Below are 16,401 nucleotides of genomic sequence, written 5' to 3' on the forward strand. Positions count from 1 at the left end.
CATAAATTTAATAGTTTGCTTTCTGCTTTCTTTTTCAAAACAACTCTATGCACCTGGCTAAGTGGTTTTTTGTCTGTACTTTCAAATACTTCAGAGTTCATTTAATGATTGGTTTATTAGTAGCTATAAATTGTTATAATCTACAAGAAGTCAGTAGGTTGCTATAGAGTCAAGTAGTCTCTTGTATGCATGTGCAACCCACAGCATAAGCCACAATAGCATCTACTGCTTTTGCCATTAATATGCTTACAATATCTAATACTAATTTATTAGCCTATTTATAAATTAGTTATTCATGGAAACATAATCTAAAATGTTACAAGTTGGTCTCACTCTAGTAGGATTCTTACAGTACAGTAAAAAACAGATGTTGTATAGAAACAGAAAAATTACAGGCAACAGTCAGGATGTTTGAACCAGTGGTCATACCCAACTAAATAAAATTCCCTTCTTTGATTTCTTTTTAAGTGGAAGAAGTAATATTCAAAGTTCCAGAAATTTCTCAGACACAGATGAAACTGCAAAAAGGAGCTAAAATCCCTACATTCATTTTGCTACTCTGTCTTCTTTATTTTGATGTTTACAGGGTTCTTCCAAGTACCAAAGTTGTTCCTGATACCTCTTACAGTTTTCTGAAAAATTTTGTAGTGAATTATATAACCTTGGCTAAAATGTATGTATTTTCTGTAGCTTCTGAAGATTTATGTACTATAGAATGAGTAACTATTTCTTGCTCAAAAAGTTGCTGGCCTTTCCTAAAATAGAATACAAATCCATTTTTTAATACTTGTTTAGAATATAGAAAAAATATTTGATTTGAAGTTCACACTTAGATATAATAATCTTAGAGCTAGCAAGAATTTGTCAGGTATGTTTTATTTTAAGGCCAAAGTCTGCATAAATTTGCACACCTCATTTTAATGAGTTCAGTTTCTGCAGGCTGTCTGCCTGCATATGCAGGTAAACCTTAGTGCAATTTTAAGACAGATAGGAGTTTGTGATATGTATTGATACTTAGTCAGGGTTGAACATATTGATAGAAGTTAGGGGGAAATATTTTTGTGTAAAAGAAGCTATAAATTTAAAAGAAAAAGATTTTTTATGGCAAGTGCAAAAATAGGGGATTGCAATTTTAGTGAAATTCAATAATTTCTAAATAAAACTACCTTTTATTAAAGTAATTAATGGTTTAAGTCTGGAAATGGTCTTGGGGTATTGTTTACTTTCATCTGGAAGCCCTGTGACTGATCTTGTAAAGCACTGGACAGAATGAATAAGCAATAATGGAAAATGTTAGGTCATTGCATTTCTAAGAACTCAAGGGCAAGACAGGCTGATACAATTTTTAAGAGTGGAACTGTCAAATTCCCAATAATTTAATTTATCTCATTCAATTATATAAATATTTATGCATATCAAAGCTTGCAGTTGAAATCTGTGTGAGGAAACCTGTACTCAGGATTTTCCAAACACTTGTATGTGTGTTCTGTACGATGAGCACAAGGTTTTGCTTTTGCAGCTGCTATCAGTACTGGAAAGAAGTGACCACAATAATTTTGGGAATCCTTCCCTAAAAATTTCGATTACTTACTCCCCTGATGAAATTAAGTTTTTGTTTCTTTTTGTTTCCTTTTATTTTAAATGTCTTGGATATGCTATTTTTATACAAAGGGTTTCTGAAGACTGAAGAAACAGTTTCTGCAAACATTCAGTCATTAGCTATTTATGAAGTTCAATATTGCATGTAATAGTTACCAGAAATGTTTCTGCATATACTTGATAGATTTTCACTCTGGATTTTATAACCTGACCTAGGATAGAGTACATGATCTGAGTTGACCACCTCGACCCTCTCAGTGGGGATATGGGAGCTCCTGGGGTTGTGCTTCCTCAGCTGGTTTGGACGTTCTAAGTCCACAAACTTGGAACAAAATTTCTTCACTCTCCAATAAATATTTAAAGCCAAGTAGAATGAAGCTGGAAGTAAGCTTACCCATTCTATTGAAATTTATTCTTCAAATAATTATTTCCACAGGCAGCCCTGAAAGCCACTGGACACCTAATTTCTGCCAACTTTGAAAATCCTACCTGAGATATAGCAAGACTCATTTAAAAAAATAAAAAGTAGCAAAGTAAATGTTTTTGCAAAATGGGCATATGCTATTAAGATTGATGTAACTGTATTCATTCATCTGACATTCTGAAATTGCAAGCACATACAGGTCAATTTAAGCTGTATCTTTCATTGGTTCTTTACAAATAGATCCTATGCTTGTGTTGATATGCAATGAAGAATACAACTATAAACATCAGGCTGCAGAATTAGCAGCTTGAAGAAGCTGCTGTAACTGTTATGCAGAATCAGGTAGCTGTTATAAAGTGTGTGCAGGAGTTAGTAAAAGGAAGAAATGTCAGTTTCTATTGGGATGGAAATAGGAAATTAAATAATTTAGATAAATGAATTTCTTTCTCTGATTCTGCCTGCAGCTTCAGCTAAAAGACCTGGACACTAAACAAGAGTTGGGCTTTCACACTGAAGCCCCATGTCTATTTGGAGAAGATGGATCTGAGACTGTGACAGAGCTTGCTGCAGTCAGGCCAGACCAGCCACCACTGAGGGGTATGCTACTGAAATGAAAAATAAATACATGAGCAAATGCACACACACAGAATTGTAAAATGCCTAATAGGATCTACACAAGGCACAAGATTGCAAAGCATTTTATATATATTTAAAAAACACTCAAAATTGCTTTTAACTATTAATTCAAGAAAGTGTGGGATCACTGAATCACTAGGTCGGAAGAGACCTTCAAGATCATGGAGCCCAACCCATGCCCTAACACCTCAATTAAACCATGGCACTGAGTGCCACATCCAGTCTTTTTCTAAACACATCCAGGGATGGTGACTCCACCAGATCTCCAGGCAGACGATTCCAGTACTTTATTACTCTTTCTGTAAGAAACATTTTCCAAATATCCAATCTATATTTTCCTTGGCACAGCTTGAGACTGTGTCCTCTTGCTCTGCCAGTTGCTGCCTGGAGAAAGAGACCAACCCCAACCTGACTACAAACACCTTTCAGGAGGTTGTAGAGAGTGATGAGGTCACCTCTGAGTCTCCTTTTCTCCAGGCTGAACAACCCCAGCTCCCTCAGTCGTTCCTCACAGGGTTTGTGTTCCAAGCCCCTCTCCAGCCTTGTTGCCTCCTCTGGATGTGCTCAGTCATCTCAAGGTCCTTCCTAAACTGAGGGGCCAGAATTGGACACAGCACTCAGGGTGTGACCTCACCAGTGCTGAGTACAGGGGGAGAATGACCTCCCTGCTCCTGCTGGCCACACTATTCCTGACACAGGCCAGGGGCCATTGGCCTTCTTGGCCACCAGGGCACACTGCTGGCTCATGTTCAGCTGGCTGAACAGCACCCCCAGGTCCCTTTGTGCCTGGGCACTGTCCAGCCACATCATCCCCAGCCTATAACGCTGCAGGGGGTTATTGTGGCCAAAATGCAGGACTCAGCACTTGAATTTATTAAACTTCATCTCATTGGACTCTGCCCATCCATCCAAATGTTCCAGGTCTCTCTGCAGAGCCCTCCTCCCAGCAGATCAACACACGCTCCCAGCTTAGTGTCATCTGCAACTTTACTAATGAAAGACCCAATACCCTCATCCAGATCATCAATAAAAATATTGAACAGGACTGGTCCCAGCACAGACCCCTGAGGGACACCACTGGTGCCTGGTCCCCAGCTGGATGCAGCACCATTCCCCAGCACTCTCTGTGCCCGGCCATCCAGCCAGTTCCTAACCCAGCACAGAGGGCTCCTGTCCAAGCCGAGGGCTGCCAGCTTTTCCAGGAGTGTGCTGTGGGAGACAGTGTCAAAGGCTTTGCTGAAGTCCAGGTACACAACATCCACAGCCGTTCTCACATTCACCAGGTGGGTCACCTGGTCATAAAAGGAGACCAGGTTGGTCAAACACGACCTACCCCTCCTAAACCTATGCTGGCTGGGTCTGGTACCCTGGCCATCCTGTAAGTACTGCCTATATATATCTAGTTAAAGCATTCTCTTCTGTTTTAAAACAATTGACATGTACTGTTTTCACTAGACCAATTTGAAAGCCTGAAAAAGGCACAAAGGCCAGTTAGTATATTTTAATGGCAGTTTTCAGAAAATTACTGATTTACACTTAATAAGAGACTAAATCACATTAAAAAAAGGCGGGTGCAAAGTCATAGTCACATGAATCACAAAGAGAAAATGCAGGGTTTTTTGAGGTTTTCTTCAAGCCCCAATTCTGCCCCTGAAGCCATATTTCATTTCATCATTGTATTTAAAATATGATAACATCTTCCTTTGTTCAGATTACATTTTATAAAATATGTAGAAAAGAATTCTCATTCATAATACTCTGTGAACAGAAGTCTTAGTTAAAATATTTAAAACTTTTTGCATGTAATATCTAACTGGAGGCTAGACTGCAAATGGAAATGTGTCTTAAGAGTCTGTTATAACATTTAATTCTTCACAGATCCCATTAAAAATCCTCTGTCATGCTGCCTCAAGGAATATGCACTGTATAACTCATCAGAAAAAAGTCATGGCAAGCCATCCTTTATTGCATAGAATAATAACAATGCATATTTGTATAAATAGCCAAGCCATTTCTGCTGAAGATATTAAATGATGTTGGCCATAATTCTCAAAATATGAGATTAAAACACAATTCAACTGATCCAGAACAAAAAGTAGTTTTCATCACCTGTTATGTCTGTGTTTTTTCCTTGGTAAAATGAAGTTGATTAATCCTGACTCAATTTAAGACCTTTAATTCCTACAAGAACTCCTGGGGTTTTTTGTTTGTTTGTTTGTTTGTTTGTTGTTTTGGTTTTTGGGAGGTTTTTTTTTGTTTTTTTTACAAAGCATGATAAAATCAGTCTGAGTCTTTCACGTGATTCCAGAATCTAGAAGTCGGATATTTTCTCCTTCTGTAATGCAAGCATGGATTGTTGCATTGATTCATAAAGGACATTTCATCCCTGATGTTGTAGTATGTGCTGTGAGATATCTAGCAATCTATATGAAACTCAGAAAATTGATGTCAATTCCTATAACTTAATTCCTTGGTTTTGAAATTAATCTTGTACCTAAAATGTATTGGTTTATAATGTTTGTTAATTACATTGCTAATAATCTCATTTGGTAATGTCTTGTGTCACTGATTTTTCATGGCAGAAGTCCTTTACCTGATCAAGGTCCATACAGGAACACTGCCTGCATCAGAAACCGATGCAGATGTATTTATCACAGTATTTGGAGAGTGGGGAGACTCCTGCAAAAGGAGACTAGGGCGCTCGCATTTTGAAAAAGGACAGGTTAGTACTGAGTCATTTTCCTTTCATGTTTGTTTGTATTTAATTTTATTATTTTCTAATACCATATTTCTTTCCAATTATGAAATATCAGCATGGATGTTGCACTCTGGTAACCTGTGGAAACAATGTGTTGCTTAATAAGTACACGTATTTTACCTGAATTGAGATTACAGTTTAATAGTTTGAGTACCAATAAATTTAAAATCCACAAACTATCAATAAATGTTCTTAGAATCTGGAACTGAATCCAATGATATATGAAATTCTATGGCTTAATTTTCAACTATTTGTGAAGCTAGTACAGAAATGCAAGGGCTCTTTCCTGTGACTGCCTCATTAATTTTTTTTTTAATCTGCCCAGATAGAGAAAGAAAGATTTTAAATATGTTAGCTACCATATGTTAATTAATCAATTTATTTGTAGAATTGCAAACAGGTAAGCCTGCTTGTAAACATAATTGTTTGCTCAAGATAAATTCTAAGAGAGATTTTCTGGTCAATCTTTGCTTATTACCATATTAATGATTATACGTACACAACTTGTTCACCCATATCCTGAACTCGGAGCACCTGATCAATTCATCCTGTACAATAAAGCAGAATCCTCTGTATGTTTTCATACTGTTTCTAATGCTTTCTCATGCCTGAGATTCCATAACTTCCCTAGGCAACCTGTTCCACTGCTTTCCTAGCCTTGCACTTAGCAACTCTTCCTTCACTAGATTTATTATGTCTTCTTGAGATTAGAAACTTAGAAACCAGTCACACCATTTTGGCCCAGAGTCATACTCTAGTCGTTGATACTTTTTCTTCCATGAATTTGTATGAATTCTACTATAGACATGTGAGAAGTGTCCATAGTCTCCTGTGTCAATTTAATTGCACTCAACCTGCTACCCGAGTAAAACGAAACTTTCACATAGTACTTAAATCTCATTCCACATCTTTTTTTGGGAAGACACAGTGAATGTTTTCTTCCATGTTGCTTTCTCTTTGCTTCCCCTTTGCTTTATAGACCTTTGCCCTCTGTGCACTTGTATTGCTGCACTGTTCTTTGCAAAGAAGAATGTCTCTTTAATCCTCCTACTTAGACTTTTCTATATGTTGTTCTGACTCTTCAGTAATACTTCCTTTCTTTTAAGATGCCTTTGTTTTCAGAATCCAGCTGTCTTAGTCCATATTGTACTATAACAATATAGGAAGAGCTTTATGATGTTGATTGTATGCAAGAGAGTATTTTGGGGGGGCAAATGTTTACGGGTTAATCAAAGGTGTAAAGGCAGATAGTCAGTGACATAATCTGGAAAAGAAGTCTAAAAAGAAATAATTCACATGGATCATACTGGATCTAATACGGAGTCAGTGATGCGGCTGTTAGTGATAAAGAAATCAGAGCCACTACTCTGAGCAGCAGGGTGCTGAGTGTCTTCACAAGCAGTTCCTTTGTTTTCAGAGAGCAGTTTTTGTGCTGTAGATTATGAAACTGTTCAGCTTAGGTATTTTGTGCATTCACATTCTTCATTGTTCAATAGGTTCCTGGGAAAGGGTTGAGCAGTGGGATGGCAAAATGTTCTGACCATATTGAGCTATTTAAGGTAATAAATATTAAAGCTGGTGGCAGAGACTGCAGAAGAACCTCATACACAGTGAGGGGGTAATAAAATGGCAGATTAAATTCTCTGCAGCTAAATGAAAAGCAGTGGCTGTGAGGGGGAATAACCCCTAAAATTTGCATGCAAAATGATGGGCTCTGAAATACGAAAGTAGTAGGATATCATCTCAGTAGAAGCAAACCAAAAGGAAAAAAAAAGAACAAATAACATGTTTAGAAATTATTTAAAAAGAAAGAAAAAAGAAACAACCAGCCACTTCAAGGCAGAAAATACAGTCATTCCTCCAAAGATGTTCACTAGTGCAGATGCATAATAGATGCTGTGTTTTGTTGTTTCACTTGTCTTAAAAAGTGCAAGAAGAATGTCAAGTGATATGCAATATCTTCCATACAAAGAACAATGAAGCAAACAAGTACGCTTAGTCTGGAAAAGAGATCATGATAGGAAAGGTGAGGGAGATAAGAAATATAAAATGGCATAGAGAAAATGAACATTTCCACTTTGTGAAATACAAGAGCTCAAGAGCATTCAATGTAATGTGCAGGTGGCAAATTCTAAACAAAAGGAGGTGGCTTTTTACTCAGTGTGTAGTTAATACATTTTACTTTCTGGCACAAGATGTTGCAGATGGTAAAAGACATATTGGTGCAAAAAGCCATTGCACATTGTCATGGAAGACAACTTTCCACTGAGGCTGTTAAGTGCAAAGACGTAATCTCTGGCTCAGGCAATCTCTGAACCACAAATTGCAAAAAGGCTGAGAGACTTTATATTCAAGAAGCATCTTTATATATTTGCCCTGTTTTTCAACTCTTCCCTAGAAATCTGTTACTGGTAGCTGTTGGCAACACTATACTGGACTAGATGGATCTGAAATTTAAAATACTACTTCCAGTGTTATATTCTTTTTACATAGAAGTACATCAATAAAAAAGTTGGAATGGGTTTATAGTTAGAGTTTCTAAGAATAGAAGGTGAAAGGAAGGAATGTAAAGGGCAGGCTGTCTTGGGAGACAAGATTATGTCAGCAATATCCCTGAAAAATGCGGAATGGACAGGCAAAGGAAACAAAGTTAAAGAAACTTGAAATACAAAAAAAAAATCTCTCTTGTAAAATGGTTTTGCAAAACGGTTTAAATAAAATCCTTTTGGCTTTCATTAATTGTATTTCCAGTAGTGTGCTTAATGCAGTTCCAAATGTCTTTAAACTGAAGTGAAAAAAAAAAATGGAATGACATCAACCAAAAGTACATTCTTACTAATGCTGAGGGAGTAGGCAATTTAATGTATTATTATGAGAATTCATTGATAACAATGGGTGATTATGACCACTGTTGTCTAATGAATGTTAATTATTATCACAAAGAATGAAACTAATGATAGTTCCCTTTCTCAATTAGAGTTAGCTGCGAAGGAACATGAATATTAGCTATACAGGCTATTTCCTCTAAGTCAAAGGTCATGTAGACTGACAGGAAAATTATATTTGGCTTGGAACTACAAAGAATAAAATTAAAAAGCAAATGAGTGCTCCCGAAAAGTTATTTGCAAGATGTTCCTCCCTACTAGATCTTATTTTGGGCTACATATACTTAAATGCTGGGGTATAACTTGCCATGGTAACTGTTTGAGGATATCGTAGATATAACAAGGTATGAATGCTGGAAGTCCTAAGGCTGTGATAGGAATAATAACTTGGATGTTTTCTTTTTCTGATCTGTCTGACACAGACAGGAGAATGGACCAGATGACATAATTCGTTCTAAAAATCATCTCTTCCTTCATTGCTTTCTGGTCCTCATGCTTTTTCCTGCCTGGTGGCAAATTGGTTGGCAACAAATAAAAATTATAGCGTCTGTTTCTACTATCCATCTGGGGTTTTTTTAATGTCACCCACACACATGCCCATGTATCTACCCACCCACTTATATTATCTTGCACAGAGCACATTCATTCTCTCACTCACATAATTTATTCATCCCAACATGCACTAGTGCAGTTGCCATTTAGCTTTTGTTTACTGGTAGCCGTAGCAATATTTAAACAGATGTCTATTTACATCTGAGGAGCACATCAATTCTTGCCTGTATGCGTGCACAGCCTTAGTTATAGTTTCTAATGTCAGTATCTTCCTTTGTTTGCATAGTCATCAACAGTATTTCAGTTCAGAGTTGAATAATACGACATTTCCTATTTGAATAATAGGGTGTCTTAGAATGTAAAATACTTGGAAATGTTTAAAAATAAAATGCCTTATCTAAACAGAACATTAAGTTACCAGGTCTATCCTGATTCTTGAAGAACTCCTTTTGTTTCTATTATGAGGGACTAGTTGAACTTCAATTTTCATGAGCTTTCTCTAGGTTTTTTGATCAGCGGTTTGTTTCTACCCAAAAAAATTGGATTTTTTTGCAATAAAAACCTGAACTGCGGTGATTATGATTTAAAAAAAAAGTATATATTCAAGGATCCACATAGTTTCTGAACAGGTTCCCCAAATATGAATGTTATCCTATAACATCTTTCCTTATTCTCAGAAAATGATACTCCAGCATTGAAAGGAACCAGTTTTTCCAAACACAAAGTTCTCAAAGACAGAAGATATGTGGTCTAATCAGTACGCCATTCTTTTTGCCTCTATTTTCTCAGGTTTGTATCTTTGAAATGAGAGCAGTAGACCTTGGACAGTTAAGCAAAGTGCTTGTTGAGCACCATAATGTGGGTTATGGAGCCGGATGGTACCTCGACCAAATTGTCATCCATGAATCAGGCAAGACTGAAGAACAATATGTATTTCTTTGCCAGCAATGGTTAGACAGTGGAGTTGGTGATGCACAGATGGAACGAACATTGAAACTTCTTGGAAAAGTCAGGCACGGAATGCTGACAGGAAAGATTTATGGTAAGGTCCAAAATCCTCAAAACTCCTTCCAGCTCTTGTTTTAATTGTAATCCATAATATTTCCTTGGTTATTTTTAAGGCTAAAACAAAACTACAGAAATAATATAGCTTGAATGTGAACCACCTCTCTCACAACAATTGTCTCTCCAAACACTTTCCTGAGATGGTAAATACAATTTCAATACAATTACAATGCTCAGGGAAGAAAAACTAGAGCATAAGGGAGATATTAAGTGACAGAGGCAATGAAGGTACTATGATTTTAGTTGAGGTTAGAAAAAAAGCTGAAGCAGAAAGAAGTAGGTTGTTCCATATGGCATTCAATGCAGAGCAGAAGGCTCCTGCAACAGTGATGAAATCACAAGAAGAGATACAAAAACTCTTTTAGCAGAATGCGATTTTCCCTTATGTTCATATATTTGCAGAAAGCATTTGCTTTTATTTGCAGTTTTCTTTTTTACTTATATCAATGGCACAAGTTCTTGCAAACAGTTAGTTGACCTGAACTCAATATTCTATTCAAATTGTTTAATTAAAAAACAACCAAAATTCAAAAACAACTTGTAGACACTGTAAACGTGCTTTGTCAGAATACTGGATTTTTTAGCTCTTTCATGTGTCTTTTTTGAAGACGTATAAAATGCTGGTTTGGGTCCATTTATGAAAACTGAATCAGAACTGATAGACCAAGCTATGTAAAGTTAAACTAATCTGAAGATGTGAATTTGCATTCTATATCAGCCATTTTGTAAACCGATCTCTATTAACTTCCATGCTCCTGCATATTTCCTTTTATGTTCAGAGAATTTTATATTATACATAGTTACAGACAAAACTAATAGATTCTATCCTGATATTTAGCCATCTATAGTTAGTCCACTTGTGAATACCTCATAGAATCTAACAAAACAGAAATCATGTTACTGATGCAAAAGAAAAACAGAAAGCAATGGAAATATAAGCATAGCATGAACAGCCAGAGTAGTGACAATTTCAGAACAACAAATCGCTGTATTTCACCACTGCAAGTATTCTAGGTCTCTATTAAGTAGATTCCATAGGTGTCCTACATAGTCCACAGAGTGAGGCAGGTGTCTCCTGAGGATAATTCAGAGCAGAAGCCCAAGGCTGGTCAAAGCCTGTCACATCTTTCCTTACTGATAATAAGAAAAACGAGAGAAATTTTGCATCCTTGTTTATGCACCTTGATTAATGTCTGAATATAGCTGTGTATAAACAATTTCCTTCCTTGGTTTCCTTCCTTACACACATACACACACACACACACACATAGTCCTCAAAAATCTGAGTATAGACTTGCTAATAATTTCATATCTATGTTTATTGATACTCAGTGCTGTATCTAGTGAAAATAATTTTTGGTCTGGGTATATAACAGCTCCAGAAATAATATGACAAATAAGCAGAGAGCCAATGAAGAACGGATAAATAAAAGACAAATCAGCAAAGAGCAATATACCTCAGGGGTCAGAAACTATATGGATACAATGGAACTTACTAAATTTCAAGCTAAATCAGATATTGCAAAAGAAGTAAAACGAATAGTACTATAGTTCTTCAACCATTTACTTATGACAAGACCCTTCAAAGATTAATAACTAGTTAGGAACAATAGAGTTCAGACTGAAGATCATGTAGGTATAATCGCTAAACAAATAGAATACCTTGTCTCTCTCTTCACTAAGGAACCATAAAGTTGGCCAGGGAAGCAAAAGCACAGTTACTAATGGGATGAGCTTATTGGAAATCAGAATATCTGAAACACAAACAGAACTTTGAGTTCCATTTACTCAAACAGTGACAATCAGGGTAGTTGTTAGTCCAGTGGCAGATCTAACAGCAAGGATTTAAAATCATTTTATGAAGACTTAACATCAGAAAACAAAATGCCTCTATCTAAAATATAAAAAGCATAATGTAGGTGAGTATATACCTACTAATTTGTTCACATGAAAACCTTTATAACATACTTTTGAAGAATAGTTGAGACAATAGAGGCAAATAGGAAATGAGAAGGAATGCACCATGACTTTACTAAAGATAGACTGTAAAACAAGATGATACTACAGAAATATTTAGCAGTAAAACAAATGTAATGACATTTAATCTGTCTAAATTCCTGCACTAAATTTTATTTTCACTATGGGAAATTATTAGGTAATCACAAGAAAGTGAAAAGTAGTAGTAAAAGAAAGAGCTGGAGAAGAGAGAGTAAATATGTTAATGAAATCTTTTGGTGTGACAAAGCTGGGAGTGCTATCAGGACAATAAGAGGTTGTGTGATAAACTTTGAGAACTGAAGAAAAGGAACTATATTCTGTGGCAAACAGCTTTACAACTAGGCATAAGCTCAACTAGCTAGTTTAGTTCTTAATTCTGATACATGGTCCTAATTTCAATTGTTTTGGGTTTTTGTTAAGAATTTGTAGCTAAGTAGTAGCTAAGGCTCCAAAAACTGCATTTGATCTGTATTGCCTTCTTTTGCAACGCTTTCTGCTACATAAATTCATGAGCAGGAGGACTATGAGAAATACCTGGGTTTGTTATAGGATCACAGGATAATTTTGAGGCAGTTATGTGACATGGCTATGGGGTTACTTTGACCCCACAGTGTATTACCCCACAGGCATTATCAATCAAAATCAAAGTGGATTACTAGCTTTACAGAGAAACTGTGATATTTCACCAGCAATGCCATGTGTAATTGTGGCCATCTCTGTCCAGAAGGACTGGATCAAGCTGGAATAGTTGCAAAGAAGATATGATGACAGAAAATGGCAACTCTTTGTTGTGAAAGGGTATTGAAAAAAGTGACAGATTCAGAATAGCTAATGAAATGCTCAAAATGGACACAGTAGTGATCTATCAAATTAACGATGGCTTACACATCAAGGAGGGAAGAGAGTTGTTTAAGCCAAGAAAGTTGTCATAAAAATGAATAGGTTCCAGCAGTCCATTAATGTCTTTCTGAAAAGATTTCTGAGAAAGCAACAAAGATAGATTAGACTTTTAGCATTGCACTCTGTGTTGGGTTGACCCTGGCTGGACACCAGATGCCCATCAAGGCTGCTCATCACTCCCCTCCTCAGCTGGACAGGAGAGAATAAAACATAACAAAAGGCTCATGAGTCAAGATAAGCACACAGAGAGATCACTCAGCAGTTAGTGCCATGGACAAAACAGCCTTGACTAGGGGGAATTAGCTAAATTTATCACCAATGAAATTAGAGTAGGATAATGAGAACTAAACCCAAATCCAGAAATGTCTTTCCTCCTTCTTTCTGGGCTAAACTTTACTCCCAATTTTCTCTACTTCCTCCCATCCACTTGTGCAGGAAATGGAGGTTGCAGTCAATTTCTCACATTGTTTCTATTGGTCCTTCCTCTTCCACTCCAGCATGGGGTGACAAGAGATAGTCCTCCCCAAACTTCTCCAAGTGAGGCCTTCCAACGAGCTGCAGTTCTTCATGAACTGCTCCAGCATGAATTTCTTCCACAAGGTGTAATCCTTCAGAAGTAAATCTGCTCCAGCACAGGCTCTCTCCACAGGGACATAAGTCTGCTGCAAGTGTGCTCCAGTTCAGGCTTCCATGAGGTGACATCCTCCTTTGAACATCCACCTTGTCTACCATGGGATCCCTCATGGGCTGCAGATGGATCTCTGCTCCACCATGGACCTCCATGGGCCACGGGGACACAGCTGGACATACCATGGTCTTCACCATGGGCTGCAGGAGAATCTCTGCTCACCCTCCTCCTGCACTGACCTGAGGACTGCAGAATTGCTTCTCTTGCATTTTATCACTCTTTTCCAGCTGAAATTGTGCAAGTTTTTCCACCCCACTTTCTTAAATACCTTATCCCAGAGGTGCTCTCACCATCACTGATGGCTCAGCCTTGGCCAGGAGTGGGTCTGTCTTGGACCCACTCTGTCACTGTCTCTGCTTCTAATGGCTTATCACAGAAGCCACTCCTGAAGCCCCCCTGCCACCAAAACGTGGCCATGCAAACCCAATATACTGCTTTATACTTAACTAAGGAGAAGGAAAGAAGCTGCTTTTAAATTGATTCTTAACAAATTTATCAGAAATGATACAATTTAATTAGTGTGTTATAGCAGTGTATGGTATTGTACTATCCAACAGACATAGTCCTTCCATTCCTGGGCAGCTATATATTGATAATTTAAGGCCAAGTATTTCAGTACTAAAGGGCTAAAATATCCTAGATTATGTCACATGGGATGTGATAAATTTTCATTTTACTTCCATTTTTTCACAGATATCATTGGTTTCATTTATATTTAATGTTCAGAGGCATGAAAATAGATTTAAGACTATTCATGAAGTCGTAACACTGAAATTATTTTAGATGATTTTACAGATAGTGAGTGCTAAATTTTTATGTCAACAAGTGCTGGATTTATGGCACAGATTCTTACCCAATCTACAGCAATAAATCTTTATTTGCATTAGTTATAGTAGGAGACAAAGAATTTCCTGTTGTGGTTAGGAAGCTGAGGTGACTGAACATTCTGAAGCTGAGGTATATGGACACAAACTCAGAGAGTCTCTGATTATTTCACTCAAAGTAAAACAACCTGTTTATAAAATAGCTATTTGAAATTGTCAGATCCATACTTTGTCTCCCTTTGCATAAACAGAGCTAAGTCATGTTATTAAAAAATTCTGCTCAATTCTGCAGTTTCCTGGGTGACTAAAAATTCTGATTTTCACAATTTGAAAAAATTGAAACCATGACTTTGATAACCCTGAATTTTCCACATACTTTATTAACATGAGTTAAAATATTAAAGCTAGCTAAATCAGTGACTTTTTTTGGATGGGTTACTGATCCTCAAAATTATCTTATTGATTGCAATTTTAAACAAATATCTGTTCCATATAAAGTTGCAAAAGTTACTTAGAAGCCTACCTGGCATCAGTCTGTTGTCCTTCTGAGCCTTCAGGGATCTGTCAATTCATCTACAATTCTTAAGTGACTAAATGCTTCAAAAAGACCTAGTAAAAATTCTCCTGGAGTGTTTCCTGAGTCCCTAAAGTAGACAAATCTCTGTGATGCTGTGTAGGACTATTTTTAATCTTTCAGCACACATTACTTCTTCATAGAAGAAATGGATAAAGTTTGGTACTTTGCTGTCATGTTAACTGTGGTGAGGTGTGATAAAAATATCACATTTCAAGCTCTGAACCAGTTTATCTCATTACCATCTCCTTATAGCACGTATGGAGCATATTTTAACATGTTCATTTAAGCAAATCCCTGAAAAGTTAAAATTAAAATATAGCCTTCCCTGGCCAAGGGCAAACCTGATAATCAGTAGTATCTTGTAAAAAACATGCTGCTTTTGAATGGTGACTAGTGATAAAAAACATTTAAAATCATCAGGAGATATTTACAAGGGACAGGAGGAGATTGTCATGGCTCTTCACAAGTCTCTAATGTGGAACTGGCAGTCTCAGCTGCAGACTGCTCTTGCACTGGCCCATCTCTAAAGAATCAGCTACCACTATGGAAGGAATGGTGTCCAAATTTGCTTCTGACTAAATCAATGATAGTGAGTGAACCTGTTGTGTGACAATATTTGAGCTCAGTAAAAAGGTGGGAATGGATTGCTAGTCACTCACTAACTCAGAGTGTTACAAACTGATGCATTGTTTTGGATGTTCAGCAAACCCATTAATTTTTTTCTGCTGTGTTATTTCAACAGGGACTTGGGATGTCCACGTCACAACTTGTGATATTTCTTCTAGTTCCATGAACCCTAAAATGTCTCTAACAGTATGTGATGAAAAAGGAACTTGTACTTCAGTCATATTCCCCAAAGGATCTCTTAAAAAAGAGCAGATTTACGAGACTTCTATTGAACTAACTAAGAAATTTAATACTATATTCAAAGTTCGCCTAGAAATTGAAGAAGTTGAAGAAGGAGAGACTTGGCATTGCCGTGAGGTAAAATCTAAAACGTAAAGCAATTATTTATTGTGTGTCTTTTTTCCATATACTGTTGTTATTTCTTCCAGTTTTCAGTCCTGTCTGAGATTGCTAAACTTTTAATTTACAGAAACTGCAACACTTGTAGAGTGCTAACTTCAGAGACTGCTCAAAATAGATAGATAGGGATAACAAAAATCTTGTAAACTTGGCTTTTTTTTCTGGAGACCCATACATACAGATGTGCCATCATCTGTAGCATATCCAGTGATGTCTTTTCAGAACCGTACTCACTGGCATACATTGCAGTATTTACATAACTCCAAATTGGCTGTTACATGTTGTAGATTCGGTGATCCATGGCAAATAATTAAGGCAGACACTAGACATGCATTTTGATGAAACTATCTGCCTTTTATGTTGGCATGTGAAAAAAGAAGTGAATAGCAAAAGTGACAATCCTTCTTCTGATATCCAGCTAAAATCTGACTTCACACTGAAATTGCCATGGCATTTCACTATACAGAAA

At 36.9% G+C, this 16,401-nt stretch overlaps 1 protein-coding gene across 1 annotated transcript in view; it reads left to right on the top strand.

Moving 5' to 3' along the window:
- Window positions 1–16,401, top strand: part of RP1 (RP1 axonemal microtubule associated) — a 171,517-nt gene that overhangs the window by 117,494 nt on the left and 37,622 nt on the right. Inside the window, exons 42-45 of the mRNA XM_014881614.2 lie at window positions 2,488–2,620; window positions 5,242–5,381; window positions 9,644–9,896; window positions 15,649–15,890. Coding sequence (XP_014737100.2) covers window positions 2,488–2,620; window positions 5,242–5,381; window positions 9,644–9,896; window positions 15,649–15,890 — 768 coding nt within the window. The remainder of the gene's footprint in view (window positions 1–2,487; window positions 2,621–5,241; window positions 5,382–9,643; window positions 9,897–15,648; window positions 15,891–16,401) is intronic.

Source organism: Sturnus vulgaris, chromosome 1 (genome assembly GCF_052056855.1).
Source record: "Sturnus vulgaris isolate bStuVul1 chromosome 1, bStuVul1.hap1, whole genome shotgun sequence".
Taxonomy (NCBI): Eukaryota; Metazoa; Chordata; class Aves; order Passeriformes; family Sturnidae; genus Sturnus; species Sturnus vulgaris.